Raw genomic sequence first — 22,799 nt, forward strand, 5'->3', positions numbered from 1 at the left:
CCGGCAGCAAAATGCTCTATCGTTCATGCTTCAGCACACTATACCTACTGTACTGTAATCCCAGCCAGAGACTGATCTGCACAAGCAGACTGCTGTCCAAAATGGGCTTTAGACACACTGCAACTAAATACGATTGTGACTCCTCTTCTGAGTGCTTAATCCTGTTCTGTTCACACAGAGATTGGTTATACATGCAGTAAAAATCATTTGAAGCTCACATATCCAATATCTAATTTCATGTTTGTTTGTTTGTTTCATGTATGTAGTCATGAAATCAGACACTCGAACATCTGATCACAAGTGCTCTGAGTACTAAATCTCTTTCTGTTCACACTGAGTTCTGTTATATATTGAACTGATTTTAGGCCCCAAAAAAAGTTAAAGGTGCAATGTGTAAATTTTAGGAGGATCTGTTGACAGAAATGGAATATAATATACATAACTATGTTTTTAGTGGTGTATAAAGACCTTACATAATGAACTGTTATGTTTTTATTACCTTAGAATCAGCATGTTTCTACAGTATCCCTAAACGGACAAACTGCTCTACAGAGCGCGTTTGCTTGACTAGCTACTCTCTATTGTCTCAGACAATGACATCTTTGTCCTGTGTTGGCCACCGTAGCTTCTCTATATTGCAATTCGCAACCTCACCGCTAGATGCCGCTAAAATGTACACACTGCACCTTAAAATGGGTAACCCATAAATTATTAGGGCTGGGATGATACATCGATTCGAGAGAGAATCACGATCGGAATCGCTCCAGATTCTTCGTATCGCGAATCGAGACACGATGTATTGTCATGGTCCTATATATTATGGTCCAGAGAGAGCATGTTGATTTAAAACAAAAGGCACTTCTGTAAATGACAGTTTAGTAATAAGTGTTTGTAGTTGTTAACATTTCTTTCGTCAAACATATCTGACTTAAAACGGATTAAACAGTTATCTACACTGCTGTTGGAAAGTTTGGGGTCAGTTCCTTTTATTTTTTTTTTAAAGAAGTCTCTTCTGCTTACTAATACTGCATTTATTTGATCAAAAATACAGTAATACTGTGAAATATTATTAAACATTTAAATAAACTATTTTTATATATTTTAAAATGTAATTTATTCCTGTAATGGCAAAGCTAAATTTTCAGCATCATTACTCCAGTCTTCAGTGTCACATGATCCTTCAGAAATTATTCTGATATGCTGATTTGCTGCTCAAGAAATATTTATAATTATTATCAATGTTGAAAACAGTTGTGCTGTTTTCAACAGCAAAATAAATGTTAAATAAATGCTGTAAATAAACAGCATTTTTTTAAAATGGAAAATTTTTATAACAATGAAAACACTTTTGATCAATTTAATGCATTCTTGTATAATACATGCATTAATTTTTTTTCCTCTTCATTTTTTTTAACTGACTCCAAAAAAACTGACCCCAAACTTTTGAATGGCACTGTGTGTTTCTTGCTCAGCCATTGCAATTTCAGGAGTGACTTCTGTATTCTGCACCCACAGAATGCTAAATTAGCCATTCATCCCCATATTTAAATGTGCAAAACTTTGCATTTCTTACCGCTAAGAAAGTTCATTGCAACGCATGCCATATCTCTCCCCATACATGGAGCAATCTAGAAAATGCATCAGTCAGCCAAGTGTGAAATGGTCCTGACATCATGATTCAGATATTTAGCTTTAAGTTGAGCTGTGATTAATGTGCTCTATTCATCAGCAACACCACCGAGGGAGGAGGAACGTACATTAAAAAGTGCTGCAAAGGCTTCTGCATCGACATACTCAAGAAAATTGCTCGGAATGTGAAGTTCACCTATGACCTTTATCTAGTGACCAACGGGAAGCACGGGAAGAAGATCAACAACGTGTGGAACGGCATGGTGGGAGAGGTGAGAAGATTTCAATAGCCAAATTTGCTTTTCCATTTACAGAGCTAAACAAAGGTTAGATTGAATCAAGTTTTGTTCACAGAAGCGGAGTGAACTTCTCTCTCTCTCCCTCTCCACTGGAAGAAATCAGTCAAAGCCTTATAGCAATCAAATGTGAAATTGGGGAAAGGAGCAAGATATTTGTTCAATTTGGATCCAGAGGGAGTAAAATGCTGTTGAAACTCAAGTTTCATTTGGTTACAAAAATAAATCCAACTATCCCAGGTGTTCTGTATATAAACTTTGCAGTTTTTTTTCTAAACCCTTGTGTTGTCTTGTCTTCTGCCACAGGTGCTGACCAAAAAAGCAGTCATGGCCGTGGGCTCCCTGACAATCAATGAGGAGCGCTCAGAGGTCATCGATTTCTCCGTCCCCTTCGTGGAAACAGGGATTAGTGTGATGGTATCCCGTAGCAACGGAACCGTCTCTCCATCAGCATTTTTAGGTAACTATCTGCAGGGCACAGCAGCCATTTTCCTGACGATCTTGAGGGGCGCATCTAATTTCCACCTGTAAAAATATTGAAGTCTTCTCACCGAACAAAGAACAGATCCAACAGAGGCCGATAGAGTCTCCCACAAATCTGCTGAAGTGGACCGCTTTTAGATTCATAGCACCCTGAGTGCTCCTTTATGCTTGATGGCACTAGATCAGCAAGCCATTATTTAATTAGCATAAGGCCAATAATTACAGGGTCTGAGAAACCTCCCCAATGGACACTTGCCAGTTTCCCATTTACTTCCCACGGTAAAGCTCTTTAATCTCTTCAGCTTGTCCATAGTCACACACCATGCAGAATGCCTGCATGATAGTCGCTGACTGTGTGGTTTTTTCCCTAATCTACCTGTCTCTTGCTCCTCCTTCTCCTCCCTCGCTGCAGAGCCCTTCAGTGCGTCTGTGTGGGTGATGATGTTTGTGATGCTGCTTCTGGTGACTGCAATGGCTGTCTTCATGTTTGAGTACATCAGCCCCCTGGGCTTCAACAGGAACCTCGCTCAGGGCAAAGGTACGTAACTTGCACTCACAGCTACTCCCTCCCTCTGCGGTTCCCCTGCAATGCAGTCGGTCTTTCAGTCTCAGGCACCCTTGTAAATCCTTGCCCTGCTCTGCTAGAGCCTTGTCTCATCTGTACCACAACCACAACCCCTCTGTTCTTTTGCAAAATATAGAGGCTTAATTTATACTTAATTTCACCGTGTTCAGTGCTGAGTGGTTTCAGGCTCCGAGTTAGTTCAATAAAGTTCAATTCATTTTCATTTGATTCAAGTGGATCAGATTTAATTCATGTAGTCTCATTTGAAATGCTTTTGTTATGTGGCACTAAAAAGCATTTCTTCTCTTGTTAGATGACTCATTTAAAGCCTAGATTTTTCCGTTTTCAAAAGGGAGGTACGTCAAAGGCATCTAAAGATAAATCGGCTGTCTAGTTCTACACCCACCTTACAAAGGAACCGTTTCCTGCTTCACTTCTGTGTATTTATCCCAATGTTCCAATGTTAACTCTTGCATAAAGTCTTTCTTGAACTATTCAAGAATATAAAGATTAACAGCTGAGCAGTAGGGTGCTGTACTTTGTCATTATTATATGCAAGTACTCTAATGACCGTGCAGAGGGGAGATTATATTATTTCCGAAATTAAAGCACTGAAAAAGGCTTTAGCACGAATGAAGGGTGTTAATGAAAACATGTCTTCCGCAGACCCCCACGGACCATCTTTCACCATGGGGAAAGCAGTGTGGCTGTTGTGGGGCCTGGTATTTAACAACTCTGTGCCCGTGCAAAACCCCAAAGGCACCACCAGTAAATTCATTGTGTCCGTCTGGGCCTTCTTCGCTGTCATCTTCTTGGCCAGTTACACTGCTAACCTGGCTGCCTTCATGATCCAGGAGGAATTTGTGGACCAAGTGACAGGTCTAAGCGACAATAAGGTAAAACAATATATATATATATACCACCGTTCAAACGTTTGGGGTCAGTAAGATTTTTTTTTAAAGAAATTAAAACTTTTATTTTGCAAGGAAGGATTCAGTTTATCAAAAGTGACAGTAAAGCCTTTTGCAAAAGATTTCTATTTCAAATAAATGCTGTTCTTTCTATTCATCAAAGAATCTTGAAAAAAATATATCACGGTTTATACAAAAATATTATATTTATTATATTATACAAACTTAATGTTACATCAGTCATTCACGTTAGTGCTATGCTAACGTATGCACCATTATTGATACAGTTAATGATACAGTTCCCACATGTGCACCGCAATAAATTACAACTATACACATCGGTTTGTTGATGGACATACACTTGTTAATGCCGATGTAGAGGAATTACAGTTGCATCTCATAATTTATGTCAAACTGAGTAGCGTATCACTGAGACACGCCCTGCTCAAGTTGTCCTTGCGATGGAGGTTTGGGTTGAATAACTAGTTCTTCCAATGTTTCATCATCGGACTCGCGCTCAGATTGATATTTTAAAATCGACACCATCGTTACTGTCTTTACAGTGTGTACAATCACTGAGCTTTAGGAAGCCTCCGGAGCTGAATCAGTTATGGTAATGGGCGTTTGTTTCCGCATGCATCTGGCCAATCAGAGCAGAGCAGGCTCATGGAAAGGAGGGATTTAGAGAGACTGAAGCATTGGATGAGTTATTTGAGAATCATTGAAAAACGTGGTAATGTGCAATTTATATTATGAGAAAATTAATGCGTTTTTTGACCTTCAATGCATGTAAACCTGTTATAGGAGACCTCCAAAACAAAATGAAGAACTTTTAAAATAGCACAATAGGGGCACTTTAAATTTTAAATTGTAAGAATATTTCACAATATTGCTGTTTTTACTGTATTTTTGATCAAATAAATGCAGCCTGTTGTTATATATTTTTTAATATTATTTGCATTCTTAAAGGGTTAGTTCACCCAAAAATGAAAATTACCCTATGATTTACTCACCCTCAAGCCATCCTAGGTGTAAATGACTTTCATCTTTCAGTCGAACACAATTAGAGTTATATTAAATAATGTCCTGGCTCTTCCAAGCTTTATAATGGCAATAAATAGAGGATTAGATTTTGAAGCCCAAAACAGTGCAACCATCCATCATAAAAGATATCCACACAGCTCCGGGGGCTTATTAAAGGCAATGCGTTATATTCATATTTAATATATAAATTATAAATATATTAAAAACTTTAAAAACTAAAATAACTGGCTTCCGACAGATGGCCGTACGCATCGAAAAGCATTTACGGCGAAAGAGTGAACTCTGACTCGACTCATGACGTACTGACCAACACGTAAGCGCAGAGGAGAGAGCAAAATAAAACACCGGTCACGAATTAGAAGTCTAAAATGAGAATTTTTAAAGACAAATTTCAGAGGATTTTGATATAAGAGAAGAGGAGCTTGAGTTTGTTGGCCACTCCTATTTGTTTGAACAGCGAGAGGCGTCAAAGCTTACGCTACTACAACATTGCGTCAGGGGTTACTCTTTTGCCATAAGTCGACATGCGTATGGCCGTCTGCCTGAAGCCAATTATTTAAGTTTACAATATGGATAATTTTTAAATATGGATATTTTTCTTACACAAACGCATCGCTTCGCTTTAGAAGGCCTTTATTAACCCCCCAGAGCCATGTGGATATCTTTTATGATGGATGGTGGCACTTTTTTGGGCTCCAATTGTGTTCGTCTGAAAGAAGAAAGTCATATACACCTAGGATGGCATTTTTGGGTGCACTATCCCTTTACTGCCTTTTAAGTCATGTAAGGATATTCATTTGATAGGTCTTATGGCAAGTGTGTGCATCTTCCAAAGATCTAATGAAAGCTATGCCACTGATGGCAGCACAGTGGTTTCGATCCTGTACTAGCACAACAAAGTACTTTGACCTTTGGTAAGATGTTGCAGTCTCTGCTGGATATTTACTGCAGTCTAGAGTGTTTACTTTGCAGACTTGAATTATGTTGACCACTGGATGTTTTTCGTTCCTAAGGCTCATATCAAGACTAATGATAATCCCACAGCATGCTGGCATGCTGATGTGAGTATTGGATTACAATGAGGTTGAGCTTTCTTTAAAATAATTTAGATGCTTGAAATTTTTAAAAAGGACATTATATTGCAGAATTAGTATGTGGATGGGAAAAAACAAACAAAAAACAGAACAATAAGGATGGCCGGTTGCAATAATATAATATAATATAATATAATATAATATAATATAATATAATATATATAATATAATATAATATAATATAATATAATATAATATAATATAATATAAATAGTGTGTGTGTGTGTGTGTGTGTGTGTGTGTGTGTGTGTGTGTGTGTGTGTGTGTGTAGTGGTGGTGGAGCTAGTGAAATTTTTGGCAAAACAAATATAAATCTGAACCACTGGCCCATCCAGGCAGGTAAAAAATATCCTGTCTGAAAGGAATATCTTCAATCACAAATAAAATAAAGCCCAAAGCTCTTTGACATAGATTGTGAACTCTCTTATGTAGTGGTGAGCTCGATTAAAGTAGAATCATTTGTCTTGTTCAGCTGCCATGGGACTTTTTGTTGGTGTTTTACTGTATGCTCAGCATTTGTGAACGGTGTAGAGTGTTGTGATGCAAAATTTCATCTACAGAATACAGAGCATTGTGCTTTTGTACAACAGATAGCAGTTTATGTATGAGTGTGTATTTTACCTGTGATAGATTTTATGTTGGTCTCAGCATTGAAGGAAAGTGGACAGAGGGTCTTTTGTCCTCTGTTGAAGCTGTATCCTATGTTTTAACATATGGTTTTCTTTATGTACCGGAACCATTTCCATATAAGGAACAAGGCTCTAATGGGAGACAGGGAATGGTCCCTGCTTTTGTATTAGAAGTATGCTTACATATATTTATATATAATCTATTTTTAATCTCTATAATAAAAATGTATAATTCAGATTTTGATCTCCATATCCATTTACATATATTATATATATCTTCCAAGGGGTTTTTTCCCTCCTAGGACTTTTTTCCCAGTGTTAGCACGCTGGGTTTTTCTCCTAGGGGGTTTTTTCCACCCCTGGGAGTCAGCCGACATTGGCTTAATGTAGCACCATCTTGTATATGTTACATATTACCACGCTTGTTTGTACAGCTTATTTTTAACCACTTCCCTTTTTTTCTGTGCTTCTAATATGTAAAGCTGCTTTGAAACAATTACCAATTGTAAAAGCGCTATATAAATAAATTTGACTTGACTTGACTTGACTTGACTAGGAGAAGGTCTTTGGGATCCCAAGGAAAGCCTGGGCACCTGACCGGGAGATGACCATATTTAGACTTGTTTTTTCTATATGTATCACATTCCTATACCATGAGCTGTATGATGTATTCTCTCTCTCATTGGTTAAACCTATACTCTTTCTATATATTCTCTTTTTCTGCTAAATAAAATCCCTCAGCACTGAGTAATTGTTCATTTAGTTACCAATTAAGAGGACTGGGATGAGGCACGCCTTAGGAGCCATAATCTAACAACCTGATTCCCAAAAACAGACATTTTTTGTCCATTCAGCAACTGTGTTATTTAAGTGTTTTCATGGCTGCCCAGTGAAAATAAATAACCATACTGTGTCAAGTACAGGGAGAGCAGCAGGTGTAGACTGGCTCGAGAAGAGCTTCTCAACTGCTTGTTCCAGTCAAAAAGGCCACTGTTTGGGATGTAATAGAGAATTAATGCTATAATAAGACAGACAATATCAGTTCTCTAAAAAGGAGAGCTGTAGCCATGTATGGCCCTGCAGGAAGAAGACATGAAGAGTAAGAGGAAATAGCTGATGATGCTCTCATGTGCTCATAAAGCCACACATTAAAGTGGCATAGCTCTAGTCAAATAGTCAACAAACAAACACATTCAAACACCAGCAAAGAGCTTGTTTGGTCCTATAAGTGATGCAGAGTGGATGAAGAGAGACTCTTAAGCAAAGCTGCCTAGCCTAGATCTGTGTTGTTTGGGTCTTATCAAGCACACATTAACTTCTTGAACCTTAAATACTTACCTGAACTACTGTACTTATTAAGTTATTAGTGAACAATTAAATCAAAATTATGCGCAAAGGGAACCCCTGGTGTTAAGACTTGTATGGCTTAATATAATGTAAATGATGTCTCTTACTGAAATATGTAGTAGAAAATCCATGAAACCCATGACATATTTGGACCGATTTGGACAATGGCCGGCGCCATTTTGTTTGCGTTCTATGTCGGTAACGTCAAATGGTTCACTCACTGCTCTATTGACACTGCTATTTTTACCGCAACACAACTCGGAATATAACATACGATGCCACATTGTGCAGCTTTTGGTTGTAATTTTCAGTCGATGCGCCACAAGAGAAGCGATGCATGCAAAATCATCTGATCACCTGAATGCATTACACACACTTAAACATGCTGAGAAGATGCTACTGTTCATGCGATCACAGATATCTCATGCATCACAGCACACGCGCTTTGAGGCAGTCTGTCTCAATTGTGATGTGTTGGCTTACCTTCGTCAGTCTCCATGACAGGCACGGCATTTGGTTAAAGTATACGCTCATATCCATCGGCAACTGTAAGCTCTTTCAGCTGTGGTCTACTAAAAGCCTCAAAGGCATGAGGGCTAAAGTTAAGAGGTTAACAAACCTTTTTTCCACCATAAAGAGCCTTTTGTGCAATCAAAAGGTTCCATGGATGTTAAAGGTTCTTTATAGATGGCAATAAAGAACTTTTCATTTTAAAAGTAAGCAGCTGTTCCTATATCCTTGCGTTATGATTGACAGGATTAGATGAGCAAGCTCCTCCTAAACATTACTTTAAAGGTGCCCTAGAACTTTTTTTTTTAAAAGATGTAATATAAGTCTAAGGTGTCCCCTGAACGTGTCTGTGAAGTTTCAGCTCAAAATACCCCATAGATTTTTTTTAATTCATTTTTTTAACTGCCTATTTTGGGGCATAATTAGAAATGAGCCGATTCAGGGTGTGTGGCCCTTTAAATCTCGTGCTTCATGCCCACGGAGCTCGCGCTTGCCTTAAACAACATAAAAAAAGTTCAAACAGCTAATATAACCCTCAAAATGGACCTTTACAAAGTGTTTGTCATGCAGCATGTCTAATCGCGCAAGTACAGTGTTTATTTTGATGTTTACATTGATTCTGAATGAGTTTGAGGCTATGCTCCCTGGCTAACGGCTAATGCTACACTGTTGGAGAGATTTATAAAGAATGAAGTTGTGTTTATGAATTATACAGACTGCAAGTGTTTAAAAATGAAAATAGCGACGGCTCTCTTGTCTCCGTGAATACAGTAAGAAACGATGGTAACTTTAACCACATTTAACAGTACATTAGCAACATGCTAACGAAACATTTAGAAAGACAATTTACAAATATCACTAAAAATATCATGTTATCATGAATACTGGCTGCCCTTGTCTAATGCCTCGATCATGGGCTGGCATATGCAAATATTGGGGGCGTACACCCTGACTGTTACGTAACAGTCGGTGTTATGTTGAGATTTGCCTGTTCTTCAGAGGTCTTTTAAACAAATGAGATTTATATAAGGAGGAGGAAACAATGGAGTTTGAGACTCACTGTATGTCATTTCCATGTACTGAACTCTTGTTATTCAACTATGCCGATATAAATTCAATTTTTGAATCTAGGGCACCTTTAAAACTTCATTTAGTGTACAGTGGGCTCATAGAAGATGTTTCACAATATTGAATATGAGTTTTAAACTTCACATGCACATAAAGATTCTTTAATAGTTTTTCTTATCAAGAAACTGAATTGTTAATTTGTCCTTTGCTTCTTTAGAGATTAAAAAAGTTTTCAGTGTTACTGTAGGTAATGCTTTCTGTATGTAGGATTTAAAAGAACTAGAGAATGTAAAAACATTTTTAGGTCTTATTGGAAGCAGTATTTCAAGTTCAAGTAATAATACTCAATCTTCAGGTGTTTTATTGTCTGTATTTATTGCCATGGAAGCATTTTATTTCCTGCTGTGTTTTTATTGGTATTTTATTTTGTTTTTTAATTTTGTAGTTTCAAAGCCCCTACTCCTACTCCCCTCCTTTCCGCTTTGGAACGGTCCCAAACGGCAGCACAGAGAGAAACATCCGAAAGAATTACCCTGACATGCACCAGTACATGGTGAAGTACCATCAGACCGGGGTGAACGACGCACTGGTCAGCTTGAAGACCGGGTATGTATATCGCACCCTTACTGTATTTATCCTGTCAATCTGAGCAGAATGGTTGAAATAGCGAGCGAGTCTTTGTTTTTCTAGTATATTGCTGTACGTGGCAGGGCTGTTATTAAAGGGATTCGTTTGCCCAAAAATGAAGATTTTCTCACTATGACATTGACATTTTTTTTTCTTCTTCTGTGGAACACAAAAGGTACATTTTCCCAGCTACTGTCAAGGTTGTTACGTTACAAAATGTCTTTAAAACTCGTACAGAAGCTTTGTGTGAGGAAAGGACATTTAGCATTACTTATATTTGGTATTTATTATTATTTTGTATTAGCTGTTATTTTTTATATATTCATTTCTATTAAGTGTTGTTTTATTTCTATTTCAGTTTAGTAATTTTAGTACTTCACCTTTATTTTGTTTCAGTTTTTAAGTTTTTCATGTAATGTTTAAATTTTATTTTATTTCAGCTTTATTTTAGTTAAAAAAAACAGTTGTTCATATTATATTATAAACCGTTATATACATTATTATTATTATTATTATCTCCTATCAAAACTATAAACCTCTCCCTATCATGGTCACAGCTGAATTAAAGGAGCAGCGTGGGTCAAAGAACAAAAGAAACATTAATAAAAGATATATATTTTTTCTTTTTATCATGCAAATTCATAGATAAAACCTCAGTTCTAACTCAAGAAAGTGTGTGCAGCTTCTGTTTAATGAAAAAATATGCAGCCTTGGATTTTTTTTCTTTTCATTTCTTATTCCTTTTCTCTCAAATTTTCTTCTCTTTACAGGCACCAGTTTGACAACCCCTGGCAAAATAAATAAATAAATAAATAAATGAATTGGGCCAAAGTCAGAAAATGATATAAAAAAAAGTCAGAAAATTGTCAGAAAATGGAAGAAAAAAAAATCAATGATGATCAAATGTTCATTTTCTGACAATTTTACTGGTTACTAAGACAATTCAGTTTCATTCAATTCATAAAATACAAGCAATCCTGCCTTCCGAATATAAGAAGGTACAGTGAAAGAGAAGAACAGTGGATCAGCAACAAGGGATATTAAACAGCTTTCATTATCTCTCTAAGCTGCAGCAAAACTGTGCAGTTGTATAGGCCTATTTGTGGATGGGTACAGCAAATACACAATATTAAATTGCCTTGCATTAGGTTGACTATTTTCTTTGGTTGTACACAGCTTCTGTGTATTTCTTGCAGCTCAGCATATCACTACACATACTGTGGATCCAGCCAGTACCGTTACAAAAGAATCATTGAGCAAATCTACTGGATGTCAGCATGATCCCTGAGTTACATTTGACATTCTTGAAATGTCAGACAACCAGACTAATGAGTCTTAGACAAAGGCTTTTCCAACATACAGATCGAGTTTGACAAGCAGCCCACTGTGGCTCCAAATGTCAGTTTGTAGGTGGGGTTGAAAGTCGGGTGCACACAGTGTGAGTTTTGTCACGTTTTTGTGTTTGAGTCAAATTTCGTGGGAGATTTCTGCCGTGAGCTGGTCATATGATGGCTTTTAATGAAGAAGCACAAACTAGAACTGATGTCGTATTTATCTAGGTACAGTGTTAGCATGATATTAGCATTTCTTTTGTGATTCAACCATGATTTTCAGTTGAGTTTATAATAATAAATAATAATATAGTCCCAGTGTTGTAAAAAATCGTTTTCATTCATTTAAATAAAGCTGAAATAAAATAAAATAGCTTGCAGTTGGAGGGCATGAATGTAATGATGCCATCACTGACTGTATAGACACAGAAACAAAACTTCAGTCGTTCATCTCGCTTTCTCTATTTGTGTATGCTGTTTTCATTTTATAAATGCCAAAAGACCCCATATATGATGACACCATTCCTAAAAAGGCAGTAAAATATTTCGTGAGAAATATTGTGCAATACTAAAAAGATAACATGTTGTTTCAGAAACAAAATAATTGGCTTTTGTTTGTCTTTGTACTACAGCCAGAGCAAAAAAAAAAAAAAAAGAGATCTGGAATAAAATATTTATATATTTGTTACCACAGTTAATATATAATAAGTTAATACATATCGTTTTTCTACCCAGTGTGAGAGTTTTATATTTTCAATTCAAATTTACTGCACATTTCACAACAAATATTATTCCAAAGAAGCATTACAGAGAATTGTGCCCCAGTGAACAAGCAACAATGGCAAGGCGGAAGATGCAGGCTTATATAAACAAACAAATCTGGAAAATATGTAGCCTTGGTTTATATTTTGAAATGCATTTTGTAATTTTTTTTCCTTACAGACACCATTTTCACAACCCCTGGCTAAATAAATAAATAAATTAGGCCAAAGTCAATCAAATAGCTTTTATTGCTCTGTCTTTCTCTCCATTACTTATGGTGTGATCGCACTCAGTGCTGTCTCTCACCTTAAACTCGTGACTCTGCGTCTACATCATTGCTGTAAAGTTAAAATGTGTTATGATTCATTCAATGCTGTTGGTGGCATGACAGTGGTGTTAAGGCATGAAAAATGACTCAGAACATTTAACCTCTCTAATTGCTATCTGAATAGTGTCTGTGCCCTTTCCTTTCACCAGCAAACTCGATGCCTTCATATATGACGCAGCTGTGCTGAACTACATGGCCGGTAGGGATGAGGGCTGTAAACTAGTGACCATTGGCAGTGGCTACATCTTTGCTACCACTGGCTACGGCATCGCCCTGCAGAAAGGGTCGCTTTGGAAGCGCCCGGTGGATCTGGCCATTCTTGCTATTATTGGAGATGGTAAGTGCCTGCATGTCTGGCACCAGTCCAGAATACTGTGCTTGTTAGAATAGACAGCTTGAGAGCCGTACAAGCACTATTGACCTTTCCGTGGAGTCCCCAACATAGAACTGTAAGGATGTAAAAGTCTTGTTAAAGGATTAGTTTACTTCAGAATTAAAATTTCCTGATAATTTACTCACTCCCCTGTTATCCAAGATGTTAATTTCTTTTCGACTGAAGAGAGAAAGATATAAAGGTTTTTGAGGAAAACATTCCAGGATTTTTCATCTCATAGTGGACTTCAGTGGGGATCAAATTACAGTTTCAGTGCAGCTTTAGAGGGCTCTACATGATCCCAGACGAGGAATAAGGGTCTTATCTAGCGAAATGACTTAGAGTGTTTGGCTTAGTCTTTGCACGTTTGCTTTGTAGACACTGGATCTGTACTTTCACCTACGTCACATGCGACCTTTCTAACGTGATTACATCATGCGTGGCGGATCGCAGAACAGTGCAAGACGAGCATTTGTGGTTAAAATGTATATAATTTTTTTTTATATATATAAAATGGTCGATCGTTTCGCTAGATAAGACTCTTACTCCTCGTCTGATATCGTGTAGATCCCTTTGAAGCTGCATTGAAACTGCAATTTAGACCTTCAACCCATGAACCCCACTGAAGTCCACTATATGGAGAAAAATCGTGGAATGTTTTCATCAAAAACCTTAATTTCTTTCCGACTGAAGAAAGACATGAACATCTTGGATGACATGGGGGTGAGTAAATTATCAGGAAATTTTAATTCAAAAGTGAATTAATCCTTTTAATTATCAAAGATGATTATTAAAAACATATTTTAAAAACAATTATTATTAATTATTACAATTGTTATATTTTAAACTTATTTATTAAACAGTTGCACTTAATTCTGTTAATTCTAAATTAATTTGTGGATTCATTGTGTAACTATATTTATGATTGATTACAAGGTTCGGTGTTGGGTGCAAAAACTGTGATTAGCTTTATCACAGTCATAGGCCAAAAAAAAAAACCAGGACATCCATACATTTTCATATATTTTTACCACCCAGAAAGCATCGGCACATTTTGTGTCGACTACTCATATTCATATACATGGTTTTATAACATCTTGGAATAATATAACATCTGTGGCGCTGCCTCTACCTGTATGTTGAAACTATATATGTTCCTCATTTATAAGTCACTTTGGATAAAAGCGTCTACTAAATGAATAAATGTAAATGTATATGTCTGCCCTGAAGAGTTTTTATTCAGTGTAGTAAAGCCAGAATTAGAATGTGTTGTTTTCATGCCTCAATGTTCATATATTACATTATTTAGCCTTCTTTTAGTTCAGATTTCTTCCTTCATAGACATCTGCAGTATTTCCCTCTCTCCATACTACTGTATATGCTATGTTTCACAGTAGCCCTATATGAGGAACATGAAAAATGACAAAATTATCCTACTGGCAGCTGTACCTTGTAGAGAAAGAGAAAAAGGTCTCAGATGGTGCTAACATATGGCTGAAGCTTGAGTCTATAATTTTATTGATCCTCACTTTGACATGTTAGCGCATGGGGAGTTCTGGAACAGGAGGATATGTCTGTGGAGGATAGCAGTGTGGCCCACTGAGGTGTACATGAATTGGGAGACAGCTGATTGATGACGTGAGCCTGGGCATGTGCATCTCTCCACAGGTGAGATGGAGGAGTTGGAGGCTCAGTGGCTGACTGGGATCTGCCACAATGAGAAGAACGAGGTAATGAGCAGCCAGCTGGATGTGGACAACATGGCTGGAGTGTTCTACATGCTGGCGACCGCAATGGGTCTCAGCCTCATTACCTTTATCTGGGAGCACCTGTTCTACTGGAGACTCAGATACTGCTTCACTGGCGTTTGCTCTGGCACTCCCGGCTTGCTCTTCTCCATCAGCAGGGTAAGGCTTTTATTCGATCTCTTTGAAGTAAAAAAAAGAATATATTTAATGAAATATAATAATAATAATAATTACTGCATTATTTATTTCATTATAAATATTACTATGGCACTAATTACTGCAGTAGACCCCCTAGGGGTTGCGAACCCACTGTTGAAAACCTTGGTTTTGGTGTTGATGGACAGTCAATATCACTCAACGTAACTTTTGAAAGAAAAAGTTTGTCATAAATTTGATTTTCGACCACTTGTTCCATGGCCAGGGAACTTAAAATGACAGTGCAGCAGTCTGTTTTGACAGCATGATTTCTAGCACTGCCAGAAGCTCAGTATGTCTTTGTTTAGTTTAGATCCCTGATGGGTTTGTGTACATGCTGTCAGTATGAGAATATGGTGCCTCTGATTAACATCTTTAAGGTAATGAAATGCTGGTGTTGGGGAACCAAAGCGTAACTGATAGAATGTTTACTGGTGAAAAGAGATTCATGGAGCTGGTGAGAGGACATGATCATTTTTTAAAGGAAATGCGGCTTTCAAAATAAACCCCCTAGCAATTTGTTTTTAAATTTGAAGGCACCACCTGTATCTATGCCCTAAATAAATAGTGCTCATAGTGCTCTTTGATGGGTAGAACTCTCTGCAGTAGAATCAGATATTGGGGTCTTGTAATACAGTAAAAGAATAACTAAAAGTCACAGTGCATGAATATTGAGCTTTATTTACTCTTTTTTCCATAGGGTATATGGAGTTGCATTCATGGTGTCCATATCGACATGAAGAAAAAGTCATCTGACCTGGACTTCAGTCCACAGTCCAACATGCTTAAGCTTATCAAGTCCGCCAAGCAGATGACTAATATGACCAATCTCAGCGGCTCCAGGATCAACTCTCCTAAACGTGGCGGTGAGTTCATGCATTCGGCAAGCCCCATGATCATGGATATGATGGCGGAGAAAGGGAACTTCATCTACACTGACAATCGCAGCTTTGCCCAAAAGGATATCTACGGGGACTCCAGCGACTTGCAGGCATATCTGTCCAACCGCCATAAGGACCATCTGAACAACTATATCTTCCAGGGTCAGCATCCCCTCACCCTCAATGAATCAAACCCTAATACTGTGGAGGTGGCAGTGAGCGCAGACACAGCCCAGACCAATGCGAAACCCCGAGCTCTGTGGAAGAAATCTGTGGATACTTTGCGTCAAACTCAGGTGCCTGAGACCCTAGACCCCCGTTTGTCCATGAAGAGTCAGAGGTACCTGCCAGAGGATGCTGCACACTCGGATATCTCTGACTGCTCAAGCAGGGCCACCTCCTACAAGGATCCAGATAATAACAAGCACCTGAAGCCCAAGGACAACTTAAAAAAAAGATCGATGACGTCAAAATACCCTAGGGATTGCAGCGAAGTAGAGCTGTCCTACTTAAAAAATAAGCAGGGCGGAGCGGGCCGGGAGAAAATCTACACCATAGACTCTGACCGGGAGCTGAGTCTGCACTCAGAGCCACAACACTACAGGGAAGGCAGAGGCCTTACAACCGACGATTTGGATTTTGGTGAAATTTACTCAGACCACAACGACAATTATAGGAAATGCGACCAGCCCATCATCCATCTCAACAGCAGCCCCCTGCATCAAAGCGAATCTGACCTCCTGCCTGACAACGTCTACAACAAACACTACAGCTTGAAGGAGAAGAACCTCAGTCCGCACGAAAGCAACGACCGGTTTAAACAGACTCACTGCCGGAGCTGTCTTTCCAAGGTGCCCAACTACAGCACGGGGCCGTATGCTGCTGTACGCTCGCCATATAACCGGTGCGAGGCGTGCATCCACATGGGCAACCTGTACGACATCAGCGAGGACCAGATGCTGCAGGAGGCCATGATGAGCCCTAGCATGCACCACGATGACATGTTCAGTCACTACTGGCCTCAGACGGACGGGCCACACGTACAGAGGAGGAACAGACTGAGGCTCAGCCGTCAGCACTCCTTTGACAATATCATGCTCGAGAAGCCCAAAGAGATTGACCTGAACCGGCCGGCGCGGAGCGTCAGCCTAAAGGAGAAGGACCGCTTCCTGGAGGACAGCCCTTATGCAAACATGTTTAACATCAAGGCTGACAAACTGTTCGGCAGCAGGTCCATGCTCTTTAACCGAAACCTGGAGGAAAGCAAGCGTAGTAAGTCACTTTACCCCGATCACCCCTCGGACAACCCCTTCATGCAGTCTATACGGGACGACACTCGCCTGGTCCACGGCAGGAGCTCCTCAGATATTTACAAACAGTTGGCTCCCATCAAAACCAGGAACGAGAACAATCTGAGGTCCTCCGTGAAATCCACCACTTCATACTGTTCCAGGGATGGTCGAATACCCAATGACATGTACATTTCAGAGCATGTAATGCCTTATGTAGCCAACAAGACTAGTGCATACTCAGCTCCCCGGGTTCTCAACTCTTCTCAGTTTAGCAATAGACGAGTGTATAAGAAAATACCTAGTCTCGAGTCAGATGTTTAATGCTTTTTTGTGTAGTTGAACTATTTACTCACTTAGAATGCCACAGTCACCTACATCTATAAAGTACCCGAGATATCGCTCTTCTTATACGGGCGCTTTCCAAAGGTTTTCAGCATTTTAAGATGCCTTCTGGGCGTAAGCCAATAAAAAGTGGTCCAGCATGGAAGTTGTTCATTATCCCCCACACTTGGCCTAGTGCTAGTGTGTACTCAAAACGCTGAGTGCTAGGACAGATGTACTGCTTCAAAGTCGTGGTGGACCGAAGCAGATCCTAGGGTGGGGTTTCAGGTATTTGGCCCCACATTGCATGTGACAAGAGCGTACCAGTATCAGACAGACTGTGGCTGGAAAAGTTCCTGAACTTAAGGCAAGCAAGGGTATTTCATTCATGGCACTCAGCAATTGCATTTTTGCTTTTATTACTATAGACTTGGGATTTTTGGCATTCTAATCCCTATTTAGAATTTAGACTCTTCTCTATCTTATTTGGTAGCACAATAATCATTAGTTAACCGCCCACCTCTGCTTTATAAACAGAACTTCTATATTAATGTCAGGAATAGATTTATTTTGCATGTGTGTTTCTTTTCTCGTCTTATTTCTTTTGAAGATATACTTACATTAAGGTGATTTCGTTCGGTAGCTGAGGTTGTCATCTGTGCAATGAAAACTTGACCTGTATGTAGGTTGTTCGACCGGAAATATTATGTTGATCCTCCATTTCAAGATTGTGGGGAAGTTTTTGCAATGGAAGTTTGTCGCGCATTTATTTTGTTCAATACTTCCATCCTGTCACTGTACACTGTGAAACCGAATCAGAGCATCACCTCTCAAAGACTGTTGTTTACTGTAGTTCGGCGGAGCCTGGCTTCGCTGTCTCAATCCACTCATTTAATGTAACGAGGGGCGTGTGTGAAGCTTGAAGTCTGAACTAGAGCATTGGTTTTCTGTTGCAGTCCGTAACACGGTCAACATTCGCATTGAGGACTACCACGCAAGACCTTTGTTCTGCAGACCTATTACTAAACTTTATACTGTATGAACACACTCAATGAACTCCATGCAATGTGAATCAGAACACATAGCCAAATTGTGTATTAGATCAAATACCTCAGGATGGTTCTGTGTCGTTTTGTGTAACATTTTCTCTGCACCACCGAAAGGCACATTCATGCATGTTTCCCTCCACTCTGCTATGGTTGTTCAAGGACTTCCATTGCAGTCGCATTTATGCGAACAATAGAGAGGGGATCTTTCAGCCATCTTTGAAACGAGCTTTATGTTTACGATTTCAGCGTTTGTTGGATGTGTATCGACATAACCGTGTTATATGACTGCTGTAGCAGCTTCCACTCTCATATCAGACTTGCTTTCTTTGAACTTCCCCAATAATGTGACATAATTCACTGTACACTAATCTTGAATATGTCATCACTATCATAATCATGAACATATCCATCATATGAAGTGCTGCTTTAAGGAGCTAATGTGCGTATGCACATGTAAAATATCAAGGTCTTGTAATCATATATGCCATACATAGTTTTTACTCTTTGCAACTTGTTTTTCAGTTATTTTTTCACCCTTGTAATAACCCCAGTCTTTAAGGAAAATGTATTTTGATTACATGAATTATAATAATGGCATGCAACTCAATTGTAACTCTTTCTATGTTTTTGTTATGATGTTATGATCACAAATTCTTTGTAACAGGGTGCAAATATAGCATATATATGGAAAGAAAATGATCATTCATATTGCAGAGCTGCTGTTTTGGGGAAATAAGCAAGGTATTAGTCTCTATGATTAATCACAGGGCCACATCTGCATTGATTTCATATCTTTTGCGAGGCGAGGTGAATATACTTGCTCTTCCTCGATTAGCAGGTGAAAACATCACCAGCTATGCTTTCTGTCCCTTACCTGTCACATATAGCCAGATTTAACCTGTAAAGAGAGAGAGAGAGAGAGAGAGAGAGAAAAAAAAAAAGTCTGCTCTTTTCGGGTCTGCTATCCCTCCAAAGATATGACGTCTTCTTGATTTTCTCTATTATCTATGGTTTGCTGTAAGAATAGAGCTTTTTTTAATTCCTCAAAGACTTAGCAACTATTTTGAATATAAGACACTTGTAAATTGCTTGTAAATTCATATTCAAATAATTCATGAAAGTTACGATGATACAGAGTAAACAATATTTTTTGTGTGGGTTTCACAGGTCTGTACAGTAGCACTCGTTTTCTGTAGCATATGTACAAAAAAAAAAAAAGACATCACTCACAAGGTCTGCATTGAAACGTCACCTTTCGAGATTTCAAAGTCTCCATGCAGTTTGTTATCAGGGATTGTAGCCCTGCAGTTTTTGTAAGCTTGAACATTTCGGGGCTGGGGTGAGGGTATACGGGTTGGGGCTACAGGCATTGAGGCAGATTTTTTTCTAAATACTGTCAATCCACTTGAAGGTGAGCTTGGATCAATCAGATCAATGTAAGGAGAACTGGCCTCTTTGGTTCATAGACATTCGTACGAATCCATCCTGCTCATGAACCAAAGCTCTGCGGCCACTCTGGCGTGTCGTTTAGACCGCCAAACTTCTGGGATTTTTACACAAAAACATCTTGAAAACCAAAATGTACTTTTTACTTCATCATTCTGTTTTTGTCGAAGGTTATCGTAGGCGGTCAGATGTGTCGGGCGGAACAGCGCAGGTCAGGTATTGATTGCAAATGGAAACAGATGAACTGCGTGGGATTATTTTATGTAGCAGTTTTTGGCTAGGCAAAAGCCATCTGTAGTTTATTGAAAAATCTATTATATTATATTTTTGGTTTATTTACCTTTTCATAGAATAGTACGCAAACGTGAATTTAAAGTAGCTCAGATGCTGATTATTTCCATAAGACGAGCTAGACTAGGCAAAGTAGTTGAGGAAGTCAACAATGGAGGATTTTGAAGTGTAAAAAAAAAATTAGTACTTTCTCAATTACACCATTTAAGGGTTAATCTGTTTTGTCCTTCATGTTTGTTACACTCCACTTCTTTCAGAAGAGATGTGTGTTTGTGCACGTTTATCTGTGGATCATGAAGAGAGGGAAGTTTTAGGATCAGCGGCCAATGGCAATATGCTGAATATTTACACTTTAAAAGTCTTTGCAGATAACAGAGACACCTCCATCACCACAAGTTTGTCTCTTTTAGAGACAACCCATTAGACTAAATGATACATACAGAACCAATTTTCTTTCCCTTTAAGGCGAATTTTATGACCGCGTAGGGCAGAATATCAAAAAGCGAGACAGTTACTTAACACGACAATAGATCTCTGCATCCACATGGAAGACCATTCGAAATCTATTCTTTCCCAAATTGATATTTTGCCAAGTGCAGTGTAGTAAGAACAATAGGCCCTTTTGGCTGCCAGGCAAGCTGGTGTACTGTCACTGCATCATTGGCTGTGTTCCCATTGAGGTAGTTTCAAGGAGAAATCACCTCAGCTCAAATTACATCTGCCAGAGCCACACAAGGCACGGTGAGAAGGGGCAGGTGGCTAAAGACAGGAGCGAGAGTCCTCATGCATGACTGTGTCGACTGCAGCTCGCTCCCTTTCGTTCTCAGGCCGCTTTATAACCCTCAGGAAGACGTTTGCAGGGGCAAAAATGGCAGCTTGGAAACAACTTGGAAATTCTCACTGTCAGTCATGCGGCTCTTTCAGCAATGGCATTTTTATCATCGCGTTACTGACATGAGGATTATCTTCGCTCACCTTGAGTTTTAAAAATATTTCATTATTTTAATAGGGAATCAAAATGAAAGGTGGCAAAAAAGTTTTTTTTTTTTTTATTCTTTATTTGGTTGTTTGAGTTTGAGCACAGAGCTGCTTGAATACTTGCACTTATTAAAGGAAAAAGGAATGCTGCCTTCCCTGTAAAAATGACGATTTTGATCGTAGCAGACTCGCAGTAGAAAGAAACATTTGTTTGAAACGAATCACTTGTGTTTCCTGTTTAATAATCACTCTTGTGAGCTTTGCATTCATATTTTATGTGGTTAAAAGTAGAAATTATTTTAGAACAGTGTTTTATACTGGGACGGGTGGGGATTGTCATGTGACTATAACCTATTTATCACTGAAACCATGTGACCTGCTGCCTAAATGTTCTTTTATAATGAAGCATTATCACTTGTGTGCGTACTGAAATGTCTTAAGAACTTTTTAAAGTAAGTTGGAAGTATTCGCTTACATAAAGCTGACACAAACTTGCATAAATGAAATCATTTCTGCTATTGGCAAATTGCATGAGAAAGTACTAATTCATTGGAGCGGTTTGAACATATCTCCTGTTCTCTCTAAAGTACATTTCTTTTAAAGTATTGTGTTCAGAATTGTTTTTCATTCTCTTCTTTTTTTATGTGTACGTAGATCATATTAAAGGAACAGGTCTGATATGTGACTTGTGAAATGTCAATACAATGTGGTTGCAGGACGTGTGCTGGGTTACAAGATGTAAAAACATGTATATAAGTCAAAGTTTCATTTTTCTAATAAAGGCTCTTTCTGCCACTTTATATGATCACTGTATCTGTTGCGGTATGTTTCCGAAGCCCATGCTTATGGTGAATGTTGCCGAGGACACCTAGAAAGTTCACGAAGCGGGGGGGGCTGGGAACTGACTGACAGCTCTGGTAATTTCAGCAGTCGTGATTAGTACATGCTGTAATGGCGACAAATGTGGAACTCGGGCCTCAAGTCCTCAGTCTGAACATGTGTGAAACAAGGGCCGTGACCCAGCAATATTACACGAGTCAAGAAAGCAACTTTGCTATCAGCAGAAATTAAGCATTTTGTATGCACAGTGAAGATGCTCTTACAGACGGCACTGGGAAATGGAAGCGGAATTTATCTCTTTTGTCATTTTTCTTTAGTTTGCATCATCTATTCAGAATATTAACTGATTCAAATATTTCGAAACAGACATTCCAAGTTAGTGCAGTCATTAATTATTACAGTACAGTATAGTTATCAGTATCAAAATGATATATTTATATATATATATTGTACTGTGCAAAAGTCTTATGCCACCATTAGATGTTCTTTTAGCAATGAAATAATGACCATATATAATTATTTCTCAGTCTCTTTATTAGAATATAACCAGAAAATACAGTAAATTTGTAAGCAGCATAAAAAAAGGGGGGGAAAAAACAGCTTTTATAGGCTAAAGTGGCAAGTATTTATTGACCTCCCCTTACACTTGAGCAATAGCAGGAACTGGCTCTCTTAAACCTAAATGGAAGGCCAAGAAAACTTTCAAAATCTGATGATTCAGTCCAGGAGATCACAGTAAATACTTATTTTTGCTTAGCCCT

At 38.5% G+C, this 22,799-nt stretch overlaps 1 protein-coding gene across 2 annotated transcripts in view; it reads left to right on the plus strand.

The window, feature by feature from the left end:
- grin2aa (glutamate receptor, ionotropic, N-methyl D-aspartate 2A, a) overlaps positions 1 to 22,003 on the plus strand; it is a 170,806-nt gene extending 148,803 nt beyond the window's left edge. For both annotated transcript variants that reach the window (XM_048202867.1, XM_048202872.1), the window contains exons 6-13: positions 1,730 to 1,901; positions 2,232 to 2,385; positions 2,821 to 2,946; positions 3,640 to 3,869; positions 10,022 to 10,182; positions 12,774 to 12,961; positions 14,666 to 14,904; positions 15,641 to 22,003. In XM_048202867.1, coding sequence (XP_048058824.1) covers positions 1,730 to 1,901; positions 2,232 to 2,385; positions 2,821 to 2,946; positions 3,640 to 3,869; positions 10,022 to 10,182; positions 12,774 to 12,961; positions 14,666 to 14,904; positions 15,641 to 17,434 — 3,064 coding nt within the window. In that variant the 3' untranslated portion in view covers positions 17,435 to 22,003. The remainder of the gene's footprint in view (positions 1 to 1,729; positions 1,902 to 2,231; positions 2,386 to 2,820; positions 2,947 to 3,639; positions 3,870 to 10,021; positions 10,183 to 12,773; positions 12,962 to 14,665; positions 14,905 to 15,640) is intronic.
- Positions 22,004 to 22,799: the final 796 nt, after the last annotated feature.

This window comes from Megalobrama amblycephala, linkage group LG1 (genome assembly GCF_018812025.1).
Source record: "Megalobrama amblycephala isolate DHTTF-2021 linkage group LG1, ASM1881202v1, whole genome shotgun sequence".
NCBI classification, from domain to species: Eukaryota; Metazoa; Chordata; class Actinopteri; order Cypriniformes; family Xenocyprididae; genus Megalobrama; species Megalobrama amblycephala.